At 44.2% G+C, this 18,783-nt stretch overlaps 1 protein-coding gene across 3 annotated transcripts in view; it reads right to left on the bottom strand.

Moving 5' to 3' along the window:
• Positions 1-242: 242 nt before the first annotated feature.
• LOC146831401 (opsin-5-like) overlaps positions 243-18,783 on the bottom strand; it is a 1,129,512-nt gene continuing 1,110,971 nt past the window's right edge. For 2 of the 3 annotated variants that reach the window (XM_085605702.1, XM_085605701.1), the window contains exon 7: positions 243-2,055. In XM_085605702.1, coding sequence (XP_085461828.1) covers positions 1,435-2,055 — 621 coding nt within the window. In that variant the 3' untranslated portion in view covers positions 243-1,434. Of the gene's footprint in view, positions 2,056-11,617; positions 11,726-18,783 lie in introns of all 3 variants that reach the window. The other variant, XM_085605703.1, reaches the window with a different exon arrangement.

Raw genomic sequence — 18,783 nt, 5'->3', positions numbered from 1 at the left:
GTGCCGGGTTGCATTAAATTTTTTAAATTGCTCCCGAACCCATTTGCCTGCTTTGCGGTCACCTCTGTTTTATGGGCATGTATGCGTAAAAGGAAATACGCAGTGCATTAATTAATTATGAGGACCCTTTATTTGATCAGTTTTTTTACTCTTTTAAAATGTAAAATATATATTTGTACAAAATCTTAGACAAAGTAACTTTTTTAACTTAATGTCATTCCTTGAATGTGTTTTATATGGAAATTCCTTATAAATTTGCTTCAAGGGGGGCTTGTTTAAGGAAAGAATTGGAATTGTGATTGGTTCTATTTTAAAAGCTGTATTTTAAAAGTTTTGTCGCATGAAATGTTATGTACTTTTATGATCTGAACAAAAAAGGTCGAATAAAGTTGGTTTGGATTGGATTGGATTAGCAGTTAGCAGAAAAGTTAATGTTAGAATTACAGCTGTTGTTAGGGATTTCCCTTCATTCTCACTTCCTTCCTAAGATTTTCGTCATAACGAGTCAATGCAGGATAAAATAAACAAAATTCATAATGGATTTTTCATAATCACATCATCGTAAAGTATTTAATTTCCTATTCTGCATTATCACATTGGCCTACATAGCCAGGCCCTTTTTGCAAGATTACAACTCTGGAATGTCAAAAGAAATGACAACATAGTCATATAGGTTAGGCATCCAATACAATGTGTGCCATCTTTGAAGACTTAACCTCTTGGGGTGGTGATCCTGGAAGAGGAGCTTTAGCAGTTACCTCCATGTGAAGGAGAAGCCTGAGAGGGAAGGTGGACCTGAGAGTGACAGAGAACCTGAGAGAAAACGGAACATCAGGGAGAACGCGGAAGCCCTGAGAAAATACCTGAGAATGCAGATGAGAGGACAAAAAGACACACACGTGCATTCTCCCAGGTAAGAGCTGAAAGATGTTCTAGGAAGGAACAGAGTACAGCGCCAAAGAAGGAATCATTTCAGAAATGGGAATAGACATCTGCTGACTTATATGCACTATTGACCTACTGTTCTTGTAAGTTAAAATTCTGACAAGGTTTAACATAATGTAGGTGGTGGCCTGCAAACAGTGACCTGAAATCTAGTTATACAATTTATATCAAACGTACAATAAATATGGGCAAGGGAGGAATAGTTGATGGCATTTGCTTTCAGTGACCTCGATAGAGAATAAAAGAATGCTAATATGGCAAATATAGTTGAAACCACATTTAGCAGCCCTTGGCTTGGAGAGTATGAAAACATGAACATCCTGAACAAATTAGGAAATACTGAGAGAACCAATTGAATCACCCGCATGACAAAAATATACAAAACTGCCAGCAACACTGCACATACTTTTTTCTTGTTTACAGTGGAATATTTGTGTGTCTGCGTCCTTTCTTACAACAAAGTGAACTAAAGATGCTTAAAACAACACCCTAGTAGTCACTAAATTGATTGTTTGTTGGCATCATCTCTAAGGTGACTTCCAGGTTGTCGTTTTCGTTGCTTTTCTGTCCTCTCACGACTACTCTTACAGACTTCTTGGCACTGGCCTTCTTTTTTGTTTTCTGATGGGTCTCAATCGATATATTTTCTGGTGGCGGGCACTGCACCGTCTTTATCCCATTGTGGCAACATTTAGGATAGTTTCTAAAGCATTCGAAGGTGTCATTGCATTTTTCACAAGGGAAGTAGGAGCTGCAGCCCTTTATTGTCTGGACTGAGTTCGTACTGGACTCGTTTCTAATCCTGAAGGACTGCAAATTGATCTTGAGAACTGTCCTGTAGGTGCAGCGCTGTAAGACTTTGAGGCAACAACATGTCCTCATGCATAACTGTTGAAGAGTTGAAACGTCTTTGGCAATGGTTTTTCTGAAATTGGGCTTCAGCAGGAGATAAATGGCAGGGTTGTAGAGTGTAGAGGACTTTGCAAAGACAGCTGGCACGGCAAATGCAAGTGGGTGAAGGGAGTCTATCGATCCGAAGGCTGCCCACATAGAGATGATGGCATACGGACTCCAGGCAGAGAAGAATCCAACGCAGACCGCAATGCTCAGCTTCCCGGAAACAAAAACAGAGAAAGGACTCGATTAGTGCAAGAAAGAGGCAAAACTATGAGGCAATTGTACATCAATATGGTATCATTCTATTACTAGTCATATAAATCCTACTTAACGACCGACTCACGAAGGTGTGTGTACACCTAACTTATACGTAGGTGCACAACTAAGTGCATTTGCGAGGGCAGAATCAAAACGCTGATCCAGAGCGATTGGAGCACATTTACTCTTGAAAATCAGATTTGAAACAATGAATATTCTGCCAGGTTTGTGTTGAAATGTCTACAATTGCATATATAGGGTTAAAGAAGGTTTCAGGGTGCTGAATAGCCCCTTCCCTAAACCTCGTAAATTTAAGGGCAATCATATGGCCCTTGCAAATAAGTTTTCAACGCTTGTACATGTATTCCTACCCAGGGCAGGAGTAAATGTCTTCCCAGGGTGGGAGTAGGAAGAAAACACAATTAATTGTTTTGTGGAAGTAGGGAAATGGGTTTCACTATGACGTTTTACATTTTCTCTGTGATGCACCCTTGAATAAGCCATGTCAATGTACATACATTTTGCATGCAGTAATTTGCTCCTAGTAGAAATTCTTGATGCATAAATTTGCATGTGAGTACTGCTGAAAATCTACTACTGGTGGATATCTCCAGGAGAACTCAGAGATGCTTTGAAAGTAACTGAAATATTGGCCCTTTGTTCAACATGTTCCCAGCCTCTGTGAATCATCTCGTGCAGTCCTTGAGGAGTCATTCACCATAAGACTAAAAATATTCATTAATTGCAGCACACAATGGATTGGACTAACCACAGTCACTTTTCAGAATCAGTTTTTTCTCGCTGTCACTGATGCACACATTGAATACACATTATCTCCTCATCCCATTTCTTACAAAAAATGAGTTGAAGGCACAGTTACAGCTCCCGGCACTGCCAATCCAAGTTCATTTCAACTTTTTAAGACCTTATAAAGGAAACATATATCCAACATAAAATGAACTCCGAGGAACATGACTTTCTGTGTTTTGCTGATACCCATGTTCTGTGGGCTCAGAGGCGGCTTGCATGTAAGGAGTGTAGTGGGGTGGGAGGGAAAAAATAAAAGTTATAAATAAATAAAAAAAAATACACTTACCTTCAATCCTGGCTCGACGTCCTGCTCACTCGGATCCAGGCAGGCTGGATCCAACACAGGACCAGAAAACTGCAGTAACCAATCCTGGTGCTGCTTTCATGCAGCATGAAAGCAGCATCAGGATTGGAGTGAGCGGTCTCGTTTTCTGCTCCAGAGGGCACTGGGTCCCTATGAAGTCTATAACTCAGCTCTATTAGACAGCTGAGTTAGAGAGGTTTACACTGCACATGTATGGCTGGCAGTCACAAGACGGCCGGCCACAAAGACACGTGAGCTTTAAACTTTAAGTGCCGTATATATTATTGCTTTCTGCTGCTGCCTGAGTGGCAGCAGTAGAAAGCCCTACCCCCGGGACAGGGTTTTAAAAAATGAAATAGTAACAAATTACCTTTATTACCATTTTATTTTTCCATTTCTGTGGACAATTCTGTTAGTGGGGCGATGCTCCTCTGCTTTAACGGAGGATCTGGCCCTGTTTGGGCTGCTTTTTGTCTACGTCAGAGAATGCTGCAGGGGTGTATTTTCTTTTGTTCATATATCATTTATTTAAGGGACGTGCATGGCCCACGTGATCAGTGCGGTGGTGCAAGCCGCCTGTTTTTAATATTTATGCATACTGAATTTAGAATCAAGCACACCAAGTATGATACTGTCCGAATATTGGAGCTATGTTTCGGCCCACTAACACATTTGACACTGTCTGAGTACCGTGCATCAGACCACTTAGAACTTTGACACTACTCAAGTCTCTGAAGCACTGCATTGGCCACCTTGGAGATGTTACAGCAGTGTATTGGCCCACTTAATATGCAAGTAAAAAGTAGGTAAGTGCATCACAGCTTTGGCACACTTATAAAGTGTAGGTCCACCTTTTAATGTTTACTTTGAATACCCAGACAGAAGATTGAGTGGTTTAGAGGCCCTTCCTTGCCTATCGCCTCAAGAAACAGTGCTTGTCTGTTTTTTGGTCGACCCTAGGCAGCGCATGCGCTGCTGTGTGAGGCATGCTGTATTCAGGTATGGACTTGAAGCTCTGCCCACTCTCCACCCATATTTTTCATTGACTTGTGGCATTGTCCACTGTAAACTGTGGTTTTTCATCGGTCAATAGGCTTAGTAGTCCATCCTTAGTACCGCCTTGTTTCATTTTGTAACCTCCTATGAGAACACCCCCTGCTACATGTGTTGTTACTCGGTAGGTTTTAATTACAGCCTCTGAGCACTATTTTCTTAATTAGCTTTGTCCTAGCTGCTGTGTGCAGGCAGGAAACGCTCTTGCCTGACATTTAAAAAAATATCTTTATAGCATGGCACCGAACGCATTTGCAATGCAATAGGTCAAGCATTTGCGAGAGTTTAAGATACTGGCATTGTAAATGAGAAAGCCTTTTATTTATCTGTTTTAAAAGCAACAACTTAATAAAAGGCATTGTCATTTACATTGCCAATAGCTCAAACTCTTGTAAATGTGAGACCTCTTGCATTGCAAATGCTTGTTACTATTGTGGGGCAACATTAAGGGTGCGCTTCAGCAGCAACCTCACAAGGGGTTTTTCAAAGTATTGTATTGCCATATTTGTCAGTAATTAAGAAATTAAAATGTTTTTGCAGCTATTTACCCTTCATGATGGCTTGCTCCTTTTTTCCATTGTATGCCTGGGAACCCCACCCAGGGCTCCTTCCTTATTGTACTGTTTGTTTGGCTTCTTCCTGCGTTGACTATTTTTGTTTAAAAATATGGAAAATGTGTATAAAAGGCAGAATTTCTTACTGTTGAAATACTAATGACATGGAACTTCTAACCTTATGTTTTCATATACTGGTTTGTAAGAGATTGTGAGGTACAAGCATTGTTGAGATCCTCCTTAAAAGGACCATTCCGTCCCATTTATTTGGTCTGTCTTCTGGCCCTTTTGCACTTTGCTCCTGGTCTTTAAACAGGAGACATGGGGACGCATTTGCAGAAAAAAGCATCATTCATCTCCTCCCTCTTTCCCCAGGAGACAGTATGACCCTGGGGTCAAGAGAAGTTGCCATAGGTCTGTTCATTCTCCCTTGACATCAAGAACATCTTTTCAAGTCATGATGAAATATCTCTCAGATTGATAGAACAAGCAGAGCGATATTACTTCTCCCCTTCATGCCGACTCAACTGATGATTCTGATCATTCCTTAGTGTCAATATTTTGACCTTCTTTAGTGTTTTCCTCATGCAATTCTTCAGATTATGGTAAGGATTTAGGATTTCCTGAGGCTTCCTCTTCTCCAAGGGGAAAATATATTCCCAAAGAGGAGCTAAAGCTGGCGAGCTCCTATTTGTCCTCTAACTTGCAGTTGCCTTCAAGATAAAAACATCAGAGTACCAGTGCAGAGTGATTTAATCAATTCTTTAGACCTTCAACTGCTGTTTTTTTATTATCGCAGCAATTCAGTGAATTTTTAAAAGAGAATTAAGGGAAGCCAATAGATCTACAGTTCCTTGTTTTAGGGGAAGACTCCCTCCTTTGCTGACAGGCGATCTGGATCTTCTTCAATGATTGATATTCTTTTAGCAGACTTATCAAGTCAGACCATTCTTATGAGACAGGACAGAGCAATGTCGGACCCTTTAGATAAGAAGACAGAGGGTGCCTTCAAAAGAGCTGATGAAGGGTTTAGGCTGCTGGCATCCAGTAATTAAAAAACAATTTTAAGCTCTTGGCTCACAGGGAGGTTCAGGCCAAATGTTGTTGGGGATTGCTTTCAATAGCTCAGGAGCCTCAGCTTTAGCTTTAGTGATGTAGTGGTGTCCCAAAGGCGTTTGAATCTCAGAGGGAGCAAGGCATATACCTCACAGAAGATCTGTTTTCTAGGATGCCTTTTTCGAGGCAGCAGACATTTTTTAGAGGAATTAGAATTTGTCGTCCACAAGCCTTTCAAAAATCAAAAACACATGAAATATTTTCAATATAAATCCAGGTCTTTTGAGAGTAAGAAGAAATAATTTGAAATAGGTTGTTGAAGAAGACCAGAATTTGTCTTCACCTGGCCCCAGTTTCAACCCAATAAGAGGAATCTGAAGCCTCTTTCCAGACTATGCCAGGATGAGAGTTCCTTCGGAGCCAGTTAGAGGTTCTTTATCCTTGTTTCAGGGCCAGTAGTGCAATCTAGTTTCAGACGTGGTTCGTAGAGATTTTTTAAAGAGCAATGAAATAGACTTCTGTTCAATTCATACAAGGTCTAATATCATCCACAGTCCCTGGCCCATGAATCCACCGAAGCAGAAGGCCTTATAAGAAAGTATCACTTTTCTGATACTAAAGAAGGCCATCCTCTCTGTACCAATCCAGCAAAGAGCTTAGGGTGGTGAATAATAGTCTTTCTTGTGAAGAAGTCATCAAAGGGGTTAAAGGCTGGTGATAGATTTCAAGGTGGTGAACACGTTTATTGTAATGTAACATTTCAAGAAGAATAGCCTGAAGCCTGTGATTCATTAATCTCAAAAAGAGATTTCTTGTTGAAGATAGATCTGCATGATACATATTTACACTTCCCTATCAGAGACTCGCATCAGAGTTGAGAGATCTTCGTTGATAATTTGGGCTATTCCCATTTGGATTCAGGTGTTCTCCAAGAGTCCTCACAAACCTTTTGACTCTAGTATTGGCCAGCCTTCTTAACATGTCCATCAGAATTCATCCTTGGTAGGATCCTCTATTAAGTCAGTCATTTTCGGGCCAAAACAACAAGCATGGTGGGCATGTGTGCACTGAGCTCCGTCCCAGCCCTTATGTGATCCTGTGCTTACAGCGGCATTTACCACCTAATCGTCCTGTTTGGGGACCCCCCTGCCTCGCTGTGGCATGGGGGAGTAGCGACATGCTGTGCTTGCTCGAGAAAGCGCCGGCGAGCCAAGCAGAAGCAGAAGAGTGAGACCCCGCACAGACACAGTCCCGAGGTGGCAAACAGCCTGAAAAGTACGTACTCCATCGAGGTGCACCTCTGACTCCGGTACAAAGTGCATGGCCAGCGTCGGCAAAATTTGAGGCGGATGAGTTGAATTCGACTCCCTGTGAGCACAGAAGAGCAGGGACGGAGCAATCAGGCCTGCCGCATCGTAGCTGTGACGCAGGCGGTAATACTGGTTGGGCTGGCAGTGAGAGACACGGATGAACATCGCCAGCCCACATGGCAGCGGGGATTGAGAGCGGAGCCGGGGAAATAAGCTGAGACAGCACTCGCGGACTAACGCTGTGCCCATGTCAATAGTAGTAGAGCCAATGACCCGGTGAGTGTGCTGAGCTGCGCGGGAGGCATGGGCATGCATGCCAACCCTCTCGATTCAGGCGGGAGACTACCGATTTCAAGGCTAGTCTCCCGCCTCCCGATTCCTGCAAGCAAAAACCCGATTCCTCGGGGTTTCAGCAGACAGGGCTTGGTATTGTGTAACCTGCTAATTCTTCCAGCAATAGTCAGAGTGGCGACGCGGGGGCTCTAGAAGGGGTGAAAAACCAACAAAGCCTCATTAACAAGTGAATGGTGTTTTAAAGACCTGAGAAGTACTGGGGGCGGCTGTGTGTGTGCCCGGGCTGCCACACAGGTGCGGGGGAGGGAGGGGGGGTTGGTATATACACTGCCAGCAACCTGCCAGGCCAGTGAGTGCAGAACACTTGCATAACTCTCTCTCTGCCTGCCACTGCGCTCAATGCTTCTGAAAGGTAAGAAAAAAACGTGCATTTGCGTTTCAAATGTCCGATCCTGCAGCAGCACACTTCCAAGGCCCATACATGACAGTAACCCGATTCAAGGCCCCATTCTCCCGATTTTTTTTAAAGAATCTCCCACTTTGCTCTTCTGAAATGTTGGCATGTATGCATGGGTCTCCAGCAGGATTGAATCTTTCCTATTTGAGCAACAGGAGCCCTTGGGACCACCGGGCCTTGCGCTTTGTTCCTGGGGGGGTTGAAGAGCTCAGAAGAGTTACTCGCGCTGGGACAACTGCCAGGCTGACACTGGCCTTGAGCAACAGGGGAGCACACTAGCGATCGGCCTGCAGGTGCCGCTCTGCAGCAAGGATCGCAACCCAGATAGTCCGGGCGGACTGCGCCTGCGAAGGAGTGCAGGGGCCCCAGATGAGTCACGGGGGGCACGCTGGAAAGGAGCCACAGCGGTCTATAGCGAAAAGGATTGCCTCACCCCTCTTACCCCCAATATCTGCACTGTGTCCCATAAGACCAGAGGCCCTTGGCACAGTGATTGTGGTGGAGCTGCTGGAATACAGTGTTATCTGCAGAAACCTCTTGGGGGTCCGGCCCTGTCCCCTGCGTGGGCCTCTGGGGTGCCAGCTGAGGCCAAAGACTTGGTGGGGCAGGAACTGAGAGAGGAGATATAATTGGACATACTAAGGAGACTGGTAGCTGAAAAGAGCAGCAATTTCGGAGCCTTAGTCTTGCAGACGTTGATTCAAGCATACCCCCCCCAGTCAGTACCAAACACTTAAATACGACGTAGCGTTTCTGGTTGAGACCATATAACAATGGAATAAGGCCTTGACCTGGGCCTCCCAAGACGATATACCACCGACCTGGTTCTCCCCAGACCTAACCAGGGAGCCAAGTGCAAGTAATCAAATGGAGAGGACAATACGAATCTGTAGATAATGACAAAAGCAACATAGGGGAGACCAAATAAATGAGTCCTCCAGTCTTACCTTAAGCTTGGCCACGACTCACTGGTTGTGCTTCCGGAAAAAGTAAGGTACATGGAACAGGTGCCCCCTCCCCTTCTCTCCTCTTGCTGAACCACTTCGGTCTGAAGAGAAGCCCCAGACATTGGATCAGCTCCACAATGTCTAAACTGAAGCAGAAGACTGGAGGCACCCAACCTGCCACCAAGGAGTCCTCTCCTGTACCACAGGACAAAGGACGAGAAGAGACCACTGAAGAAGATGACTCCCTACACTCTGACCTAGATAGAGTCTTGGCGGCCATTGCCAATATCAAACCAACCTTGCAGCAGGACATTGGGGCGGTCTCAGTAGGCCTGGGTCTCCTACAGGCTGAAAACCACAAACTCATACAGAGTACGGGTGGTGGAGACTGCTATCACTGAGCTGCAACTGGAGCAAAAAGTACACGCATCCAGGCTAGATGAGCTCCCTTCAAGAGTGATGATCCTGGAGTGCAGAGCCAAAGATGCTGAAGGCCGCAGCCGTAGAAACAATATTAGACTTATAGGAGGTTCTGAAAACGCAAAAGGGTCAAATATTGTGGAATACTTGGAAAATTGGCTGCATTCAGTGGTGGCTCCAGACCATCTCACCCAATTCTTCGCTCTTGAGAGGGCACACAGAGTACCGGCTCGCCCACCAGCTCTGGAAATACCTCCCCATCTAGTGATTGCCAAACTCCTAAATTATAGAGATGAGACACGATACTGCAACACCCCCGTAAGCATAACCTAAGGGTGATAGGCAACAGTAAAGTGCTGGTGTTTACCGATTTCACAGCCAGGGTTCAGGCACAACTAACGTCTTTTTTGGAAGCCAAGAGAGTCCTCCGGGAAGCAGGAGTACAGTACTCGTTGATATTTCCTGCTAAACTTAAGATTATCCTGGTTGAGACTACTCATTTCTGTGACACCCCTGACCAAGTCTGTTCATTGTTGGAGGTTTACAAGGCTGGCACTCCACTAACTCAGAGAAAACAGAGCAGAAGAGCGACAATAACCAGGCAGGAAGAGGTTGCGACAGCCACGGAGGAAACCACAACTATTAAAACCCACGACGTCACAAACTGAACAGGACAGGCAGGCAGCAATGCAAACAGTGGTGCAACTTGTTTCACCCCGAAGCCAGGTTCAGGACTCAGGAGCATCAGCCAGATCTAGTAATGCAACTTCGGAGTCTGGAGACTCAGTTGAAAATAACCCTACCCTGTCAAAACTCACTCCAAGATGTGCAGATGATACTGTGTAAGGCAGGGAACTCTAAAGCGCCACCCGGATTAGAGCACAGAATAATGCCCGCAGGATAGACAGGATGAGTGAAGATATACTATGCGGGACTGAACACAGAGTCTTCTAGGGATAAGGGTGAGAGGAATCCCCTGTGAACAGCCGCTTTAAAGAAGACCATAAGTTGAGTCCGGGATGAATTCCTTGTGCCCCACCTGTACGCTCATCCTCTCCCACCAGAGTGCTTTGCCTGATGGTCCAGACGCAGCATTCTATTTTAACAAATTGTTTTCTTCACAGGTTTGGGCGATTAGTGGTTGCGCTGTTGCCCTTGGGTAAGAGAGTTGGAGTTCTATGCATAAAAAGGAGCACCCGGGGGTCCAGTCATGATCTCACCCAGATGTGGCAGATAGTACACAGTACCCAAAACGTAACTACCAGAGGGACAACAATTCTATCTTGGAATGTTAGAGACATGGGGTCTCCCACCAAATGCCACACCATATATAACTATATTAAAAGTAGGGGAGCACAGATAGTAATGCTTCAGGAGACCCACCCAACACAGGAAGAAGGGAAGCGGCTCCCCCGACGGTGGAGAAGGCAGCTGTTTGCGACATCGTACTCAGCATACTCCCGGGGGTTGTTGGTGTGGATAAGGCCGGGGACCCCTTTTGACGTAATACAGAGCCTGACAGACCCTGAGGGTCGATACGTGTTCGCTTAGGGTAGGTTGCTGGGCAAGTAAATAACAGTGGGCAGTGTTTATGCTCCTAACCAAGACCAGCTGCAGTTCCTCCTTAAGCTTTCAGGCACCCTTCCGGGAATTGCTGTACATGACATATTACTGGGCAGTGCCTATAATTGCGTAGTAGACATAGAATTAGACAGATATACCCCACCACTACGCAGTGCCACGGCCAATACAAATGCGAGGCCACTCCAAGACTGGATAGAACAGTGGGACTTAACATATGGCAACTGCAACATGATCAGACTAGGGACAATTCATTTTATTCTCCATTATATCACTTAGACACTAGATTAGACATGTTCCTCTGCTCGACACATTTCATCTCACTAATAACAAGTACTGATTACTTAGGTCGTACCTTGTCAGATCATAGCCCATTGCTGGTGTCGTTCTCGCCTGTCCCTGAATTAGTGGCCATTCCAACCTGGCGGCTAGACCCAGCCATACTGCAAGATAACTGCTTCAAACAAATATTAAACTCCTCCATTTCTGAATCTTCCCACAACAATCAAGGCACTGCTATCTCCTCCCTGATTGAATGGGAGGCTTTTAAAAAAGCTATTAGGGGCCATTGTATGGGGCAGATGATAGGGGCTCGACGGGAAATAGAGAGGGAACTACTGAAATTTGAAAAGGAAATGGAGAATAGGCTTGGGGCTCATCACGACTCTCAAAAACAGCTTTCCAATATCAAGACCTTGGTTAGGCTGCAAACCCTTGATCTTAAATCATACCTGAAGACGCAACAGATGGAGGGTGGGAAATCAGAGAGATTGCTTGCATGGCTGAACCGACCCAAAAGCAGGGGCTTCCTCTTCAAGTTTTCCCTCTGAAGATGAAGTCTGAAAAAAATGTTCAGCAGGACTAAATACTGACTTTTATCCAACCAACTTTACTTGGAGATCAGCCATTGAGGGTCCCCATGTATGTGTATTTAACATTGAATGTTTTTACCAATGCTTATTTTTCAAGATAACTTTAAACTATACCTTTTTAAAATATTTTTAAAATATTTAAACCATTTTAATGAAATTTACTCTAATGGTCTTTACACTAAACGGAGCCCAAAGCACTTGATTATGTGTTGCGATTTACCAATGCATCTAATTTGAATTATTATGTTGTTGTTAACCCGTTTTCTGCCCTCATGAATTTAGCTGCTGTATTTAACACCTTGATTTCCTCTGAGGAGCCTAGGCACCCAAGTTGTGTGGCATGCGCAACCCAAATAAATAGAGAACAACAAGAGTCACCCCCTAAATTTAAAGGGTACAGAGTTGCACGGAACTACATATAAATGATAGTTCAAGAAACAAAAAATAAATGACTCACAAATACTATTGTTAGAGGTATATTTTCATATTCCTACAAAAACACGCAAGTCAGTCTCTCACAATTATATTTTTAACTACTGTTAGTTAAAATATAAATTCACATACATATAAAAAACATATTTTTATTTAAAAAAAATATCTTTATAGTAAGCATAACATTCAAACTATTCACAGGAAAAAAAAACATCCTTGTATAGAGATTCTCGAAAGTTCTAACTACCACCACACATTCAACCATTCGCTCATCTACTTTATCTCATTTATACCATGTTGAATAATATCAGTGTATACAATGTGAGTCTTTCCTGTATTTTGTATGCTGTAATAACAATGATAACTTGACGATGCTACAGTTTGGTTGTTGTGATCCAGCGTGAGACCGGGTAAGGGGGAACAACCTGTACCAATACACTCCCTGCGTCACAGACCCGACGTCACACTAACTCATTCACACATGCAGTCATTGGTGGGGCCCATAACACCAACACTCACGCTCTACTTCCACACTGGTCTGCACACACAGGAGGGATAAGTGATCCAAACGCTGGACATGTGAGGGGAACACCTTATAACCTATAGGGAGGGAAAAGTTATTTACAAAATATACATTAACGCCCTTCGCCTACAGATCCTTAATCCTAAAAACATCAAGGCACTCCTCCCACTTGGTCGAACAGACCAATTTAGTTGGATTGGTTGATGGTGATTTAGAACCAGCTAAAACACATTTTAAGACTTCAGAATATATCTCTTAAATGAAAAACTCACAACTCGTGATTTCTTGTTAATCAATAATTGTTTATCTAAAATTGTATAATGTTTTATATTTGCATTTGTCTCGTTAAAGTTTAGTAAATTTATATCAAAATTTGAGTAAATCGCGGAACATCATATTTACCTAATCTGGCTATTTGGAGTCCTCTAATTCATTGGCTCTGCATAATTTTGTTGTAAATTGGCGGAAAACAAGCCAAAGCTCAAAAGTTCTGTGCTCAGCACGTTACAGTCCCAAAGATCGTCAAAGGACCAGAGACATGCAAGCATCTATCATTGTCCGTAGATTTAGGAAAAGTTCACAGTCATCAGTTGATCGGGCAGCATCCAGACCCTCAAAGATTCAGGAAACGCCTTTCAACGCAAAACGACGTGACGCAAAAAGCAAAGCTAAGAGTCTGACTCTTCCTCTCTATTCTACTACCCTTTTATAATACAATGAAGTAAAAAAGATACAATTTAAAGTTTTTAGACCAGTCGTGATTGGCTGGTTGAGATCGTCCAATGCAAGTTTAAGGTTCTCAGTACAGTTCGAGGGGTGAGGTCATTGGTTAGTCCAATAGTCGGCTTGTTCCGGTTTTATTGTAAGGTTGATTGTTCTCCTATCTTGGCAGACCTCCAGTTTTCTAGCCTTGTCCGTGTGCATGGTGAACAAAGGTCGTGACGAGGTTTAGGAGATTTCTCGCGCATGCGTAGCGCACTTCGCGCCTCATGGAACAGTGGCCACTTCGTCGTGTAGTGCCAGCGGCCATCTTTGATTTAGGCCCAAATGCCAACTTAAGCGAAACCAACACAAAAGAGTAATTAATACATGGAAATGGTCATCCTAATGTTAACCCTTTGCTAATCCCTCTATGTGCTTGTATTTATCTAGCATATAGCGACATTTAAAGCAATTATATTCACCCTTGCGGTCCTCCTCGTCGGCAACATCACAAAAGCAACATATATCATGCAGTATTCTATTACCACATATACTATTGTTAATATGCGTACAGATTTTAGTTATAAAGGTTACTTAGCCATGCAAAATGCAAATCCCACGTGTAATTCAAATATTAATAATGTTGATTAATATACATGCAAACTCATTTCATAATATTATTGTTAATAGATTATATAATTAGTATTTTTCATGCAGAATAGAGGAGGTATACAACATTTTGCACTACCTGCTCCATCAATCCACCTTTGGTGATTTTATCACCCCTATTAAAATTTTGTATCAATTTGTCATGAAAAGCCAAATTAATTCTTTAGATTAGTTCACATTTCTGTTTCCCCAATTTCTTCTCTTCTTGCTGTTTTATACATATTATCTTTCATCTCTTCTAATTCTATTTCTTCAAATTCCCTCTCTTGTCTCTTATTCTGTCTTCTTTTCAAATTTTCTCTGTTTAATCTTTTCTGTATTTTCTTTCTTTTATAACATAAACATCCTAGTCTTAAAATTAATACTAGAAAAATCACACACGTTAATGAAAATAGAATCCTACCTAATAATGTACCATCTAAATTTAACAAGAAATCTCTAATAGAAAAAAGTTTCTTTCCAATCTTTTCCCAAACACTTTCAACCTCCAGTGGTGCAATTTCCTCATGCAATTCAGTTATATTTTTAATGTATATCTTCAGATCTTTACTTTCGTCCGGAATGTAAGAACAACAATGTTTCAGCATTCCACAGACTCCACCCTCTTTCGCCAATATTATCTCAAGGGCAAGTCGATTTTGCATTACCATGGCACGCATGCCAACCCTTTCAGTATTTACCAATAAAAACCCTCCAGCGGTGCTTGTTAACAACCGATCCACTACTGTTGATAGTTTTCTAATTTTGTGTGCATTCAGAGATATTCCCACTGCTGGTATCAATGCTCCAAAAATGTCTCCCACAATTTCTGACCAAGATTCTCTTTTTCTACGTGTTAATAGACTACCTAACTTATGTACACCATCTTCTCCTCTTCCCATGTGGAATATCTTTGGGAAAAGCAGACCTACATAACATGTGCCATACCAATGGTCTGGCAACCGATAATATGCCTTGTTCCCGCAGATAAAATATAACCCAGGAAAAACTGGATCATTTCCTCCTTTAAATCCCCATCCACCCATGATTCGATATGTATCATGGCATTCACTGTTACCGACAAACTAATTATCATATGCAGTTTGATTCCTTCTAATACACAACTTTCCTTTCTGAGGCCAATGTAAAGCCATAGGTGCCGATTACGATCCGTTAAAAACCGCGTACGAACCGTCGGTCGGAGCGAATTCCCCGTCCGACTCGTACCCGGTTGTAAAACTTTACAAACATGGAATTACGATTCGCACGGAAACACCATTTCCGTACGAATCGTAAAAAACACCGACCGGCGAAAATATACATACGAATGTGATCCGGGAATGCTGCGACGTGACGTCGGGACGCTTTCAGGCAGCGTTTCACGAACCAGGAATTACGATTCGAACCGACAGCAGTCCGGACGGCAATATTTTCACGGCACCCAAAAAGTGCCGCAAAAGCGAAGTACGGCGCGAATCGACCAGAGTAGGTGGCCCGGTAAGCGCCGCCCCCCCCCCAGCCCCCGTAGGTACGCGCCGACCCCCCCCCAGCCCCCGTAGGTACGCGCCGACCCCCCCGTGTGTACACCCGTGTACGGTGCGTACCCCCCGTGTACGCTCGAGTCGTACCCCCCCGTGTACGCTCGAGTCGAACCCCCCGTGTACGCTCGAGTCGGACCCCCCCGTGTACGCTCGAGTCGAACCCCCCCGTGTACGCTCGAGTCGAACCCCCCCCGTGTACGCTCGAGTCGGACCCCCCCGTGTACGCTCGAGTCGAACCCCCCCGTGTACGCTCGAGTCGAACCCCCCCGTGTACGCTCGAGTCGAACCCCCCCGTGTACGCTCGAGTCGTACCCCCACCCGTGTATGTACGGTGCGTACCCCCCCCGTGTACGCTCGAGTCGGACCCCCCCGTGTACGCTCGAGTCGTACCCCCACCCGTGTATGTACGGTGCGTACCCCCCCGTGTACGCTCGAGTCGAACCCCCCCGTGTACGCTCGAGTCGTACCCCCACCCGTGTATGTACGGTGCGTACCCCCAGCGCGTAGCGCTGGGGGTACGCACCGTACATACACGGGTGGGGGTACGACTCGAGCGTACACGGGGGGGTTCGACTCGAGCGTACACGGGGGGGTTCGACTCGAGCGTACACGGGGGGGTTCGACTCGAGCGTACACGGGGGGGTCCGACTCGAGCGTACACGGGGGGGTTCGACTCGAGCGTACACGGGGGGGGTCCGACTCGAGCGTACACGGGGGGGGTTCGACTCGAGCGTACACGGGGGGTTTGACTCGAGCGTACACGGGGGGGTCCGACTCGAGCGTACACGGGGGGGTTCGACTCGAGCGTACACGGGGGGGTCCGACTCGAGCGTACACGGGGGGGTTCGACTCGAGCGTACACGGGGGGGTTCGACTCGAGCGTACACGGGGGGGTCCGACTCGAGCGTACACGGGGGGGTTCGACTCGAGCGTACACGGGGGGGTACGACTCGAGCGTACACGGGGGGTACGCACCGTACACGGGTGTACACACGGGGGGGTCGGCGCGTACCTACGGGGGCTGGGGGGGGTCGGCGCGTACCTACGGGGGCTGGGGGGGGGTCGGCGCGTACCTACGGGGGCTGGGGGGGGTACGGCACGTACCGGGCACCTGTTTGGACGTCTCCATGGTTGTTATGGGAGTTCGGTGCGGACGGTCTTTTCACCATACGGTTGTACATTCGGACGCCCGGGATGGATCGTGATTCCCCGGTCGGAGTTCACCTTTCACGTTTGTACGGTGAATCGTACGAGGACGTGTCGGACACATTTTCCGACCCGAGGACGTGTGGGGAAATATTCCCAGTGCGGTTCGTATAGACTTTTTACCATGCGAATCGTGATTGCCAGTTCGTACGGCACTTGTACGATTCGTACGGTAAAAAGACCCGATACGAGTCGTACGGGGACATTTTTTACCGGATCGTGATCGGCACCATAGTTGGACTATCTTCTCCCTTCAAACGTTTTTCCATTTCAACATCCCCGACTGTCTTTTCCTCTCTTCCTTCAGATGCTTTCCTTTGCATTTTCAATCTCCTTTCTTCAACCATATCTAAAAAGGTATTTTCTTCTTTCTTTAAACTGCAAGTTAAATTATTTCTAAATATATATTCTAATGTTAGTTCTTTAGTTTCTAAGAAAAATTCACCTAACACCTTCGCAGGCTTTACTTTATTAAATTTGTTAACTGCAGGTACTTGTGAAAATATGTTATCTACATCTGAAAAATAATATTATCTATTTTGTAAAACAGACTAGCTATTACACTACATGTTATTCCATAGGTTACTGGAAGGTGATGATAGGTCACTCCCTCTGATACAGATGCAGGCAATTGCATGCAGACGTAACAATCCCTTACATCCATTGTCTTTACATATTCGTACAATAGTTTTGAAAATACATTGTTAGAGAAATCATTTATAGACCTGTCTTTATGTAAATAATTTCTATCTATTTTAGTCGGATATACTTTCTGAAACTTATCTACATTAGTTTTATTCTCACTATGTCCTTCTATTGTATCTAGCGTAACTTTAAATGAGATCATCAAAGCCAAAGCACTCCATAGAAGCATTAGTAATCCTGTACAACAACAACACATTTTTAACCACCTTCTAAGAAATGTACATTTAGCTTTTCTACTTTCTGTGTTTGCCATTTTCGTTAAATGATCAGTGTCTTTTGACTTAGCCTCTTCTACTTCACAACTAGTTTTGTCTAACCCAAGGCTGTAAGCACCTACTTGGTTCTATCAGTTATGTCTTTTCCCGTATTTTATTGTCTTTCCATTAGCAGCACTTTTTGTCTTGTTCAGTTTGACATTTGATCGTCTTTCACTTTTCTTTCATAATCTTGATACAGAACTTCCTGAAAATCCGTTTCTTCTCCGATATCCGACAAGATAATTCTCAGGATTTCCGATTCTTCGTCTTCCTCAACCACTTCTGGTACAGTCACCTCTGGATTTTCTTGGCTATCCGCCACTTCTTTTATTTCAGGCAGGGCCACATACGACCATTCTGGCGACTTATACTTCTGGTTAGGTTTTCTCGTTCTTTTGTTGTCCTCTGCTGTAGTTATTTTCTTATTTTTCGATTTTTCTTAACTAGATACTTCATTCACTTGTTCTGCTCTTGGTAAATTCAGTCAATATCTCAATCTCTTTATTTTGTTTGGCCAGACTTCATCTCTTGCTGGTCTTTTCGATTTATTTCCTTTATCATTCTTTTCAGCTCTCCATGCTCTCTTTCTCAGGACTCGACCTTCTGGTATCTCTTCTTCACTATCTTCTGATTCTGTTTCAACATGACTTTTACCTTCAACCGTTTTTCTTTCCACCACCTTTTCAATTGTCCCTACTTCTGTCCCTCCTCGTGTTTCTTCCACACAATCTTCCTGCTGACTAACTGTCCCTTCCTCTAACTGGATGCTTGAATTCCCTACATCTCCTCGGGGGTCTTCCGCAAAAATCGTTCCCTCACTTTCTGTATCTGGCACCTGTTCATCTACCTTTGTTATTTCAAGTGGAATTTCTCTCAGCTTCCCATCAGGAACTTCCTTATCAACAATTTATTTGATTGTCTCTTCACTGCTTTTCTCTTTTCCCCAGTGTACTTGTGCTTGTTCAGTTTCTGAATCTGAACTGATGTCTGAGATTTATGACTTTCTTTTCA

This window comes from Triturus cristatus, chromosome 5_1 (assembly GCF_964204655.1).
Source record: "Triturus cristatus chromosome 5_1, aTriCri1.1, whole genome shotgun sequence".
Taxonomy (NCBI): domain Eukaryota; kingdom Metazoa; phylum Chordata; class Amphibia; order Caudata; family Salamandridae; genus Triturus; species Triturus cristatus.
The sequence above is the reverse complement of the archived record's forward strand: the minus strand, read 5'-3'. Positions and strand labels throughout refer to the sequence as shown.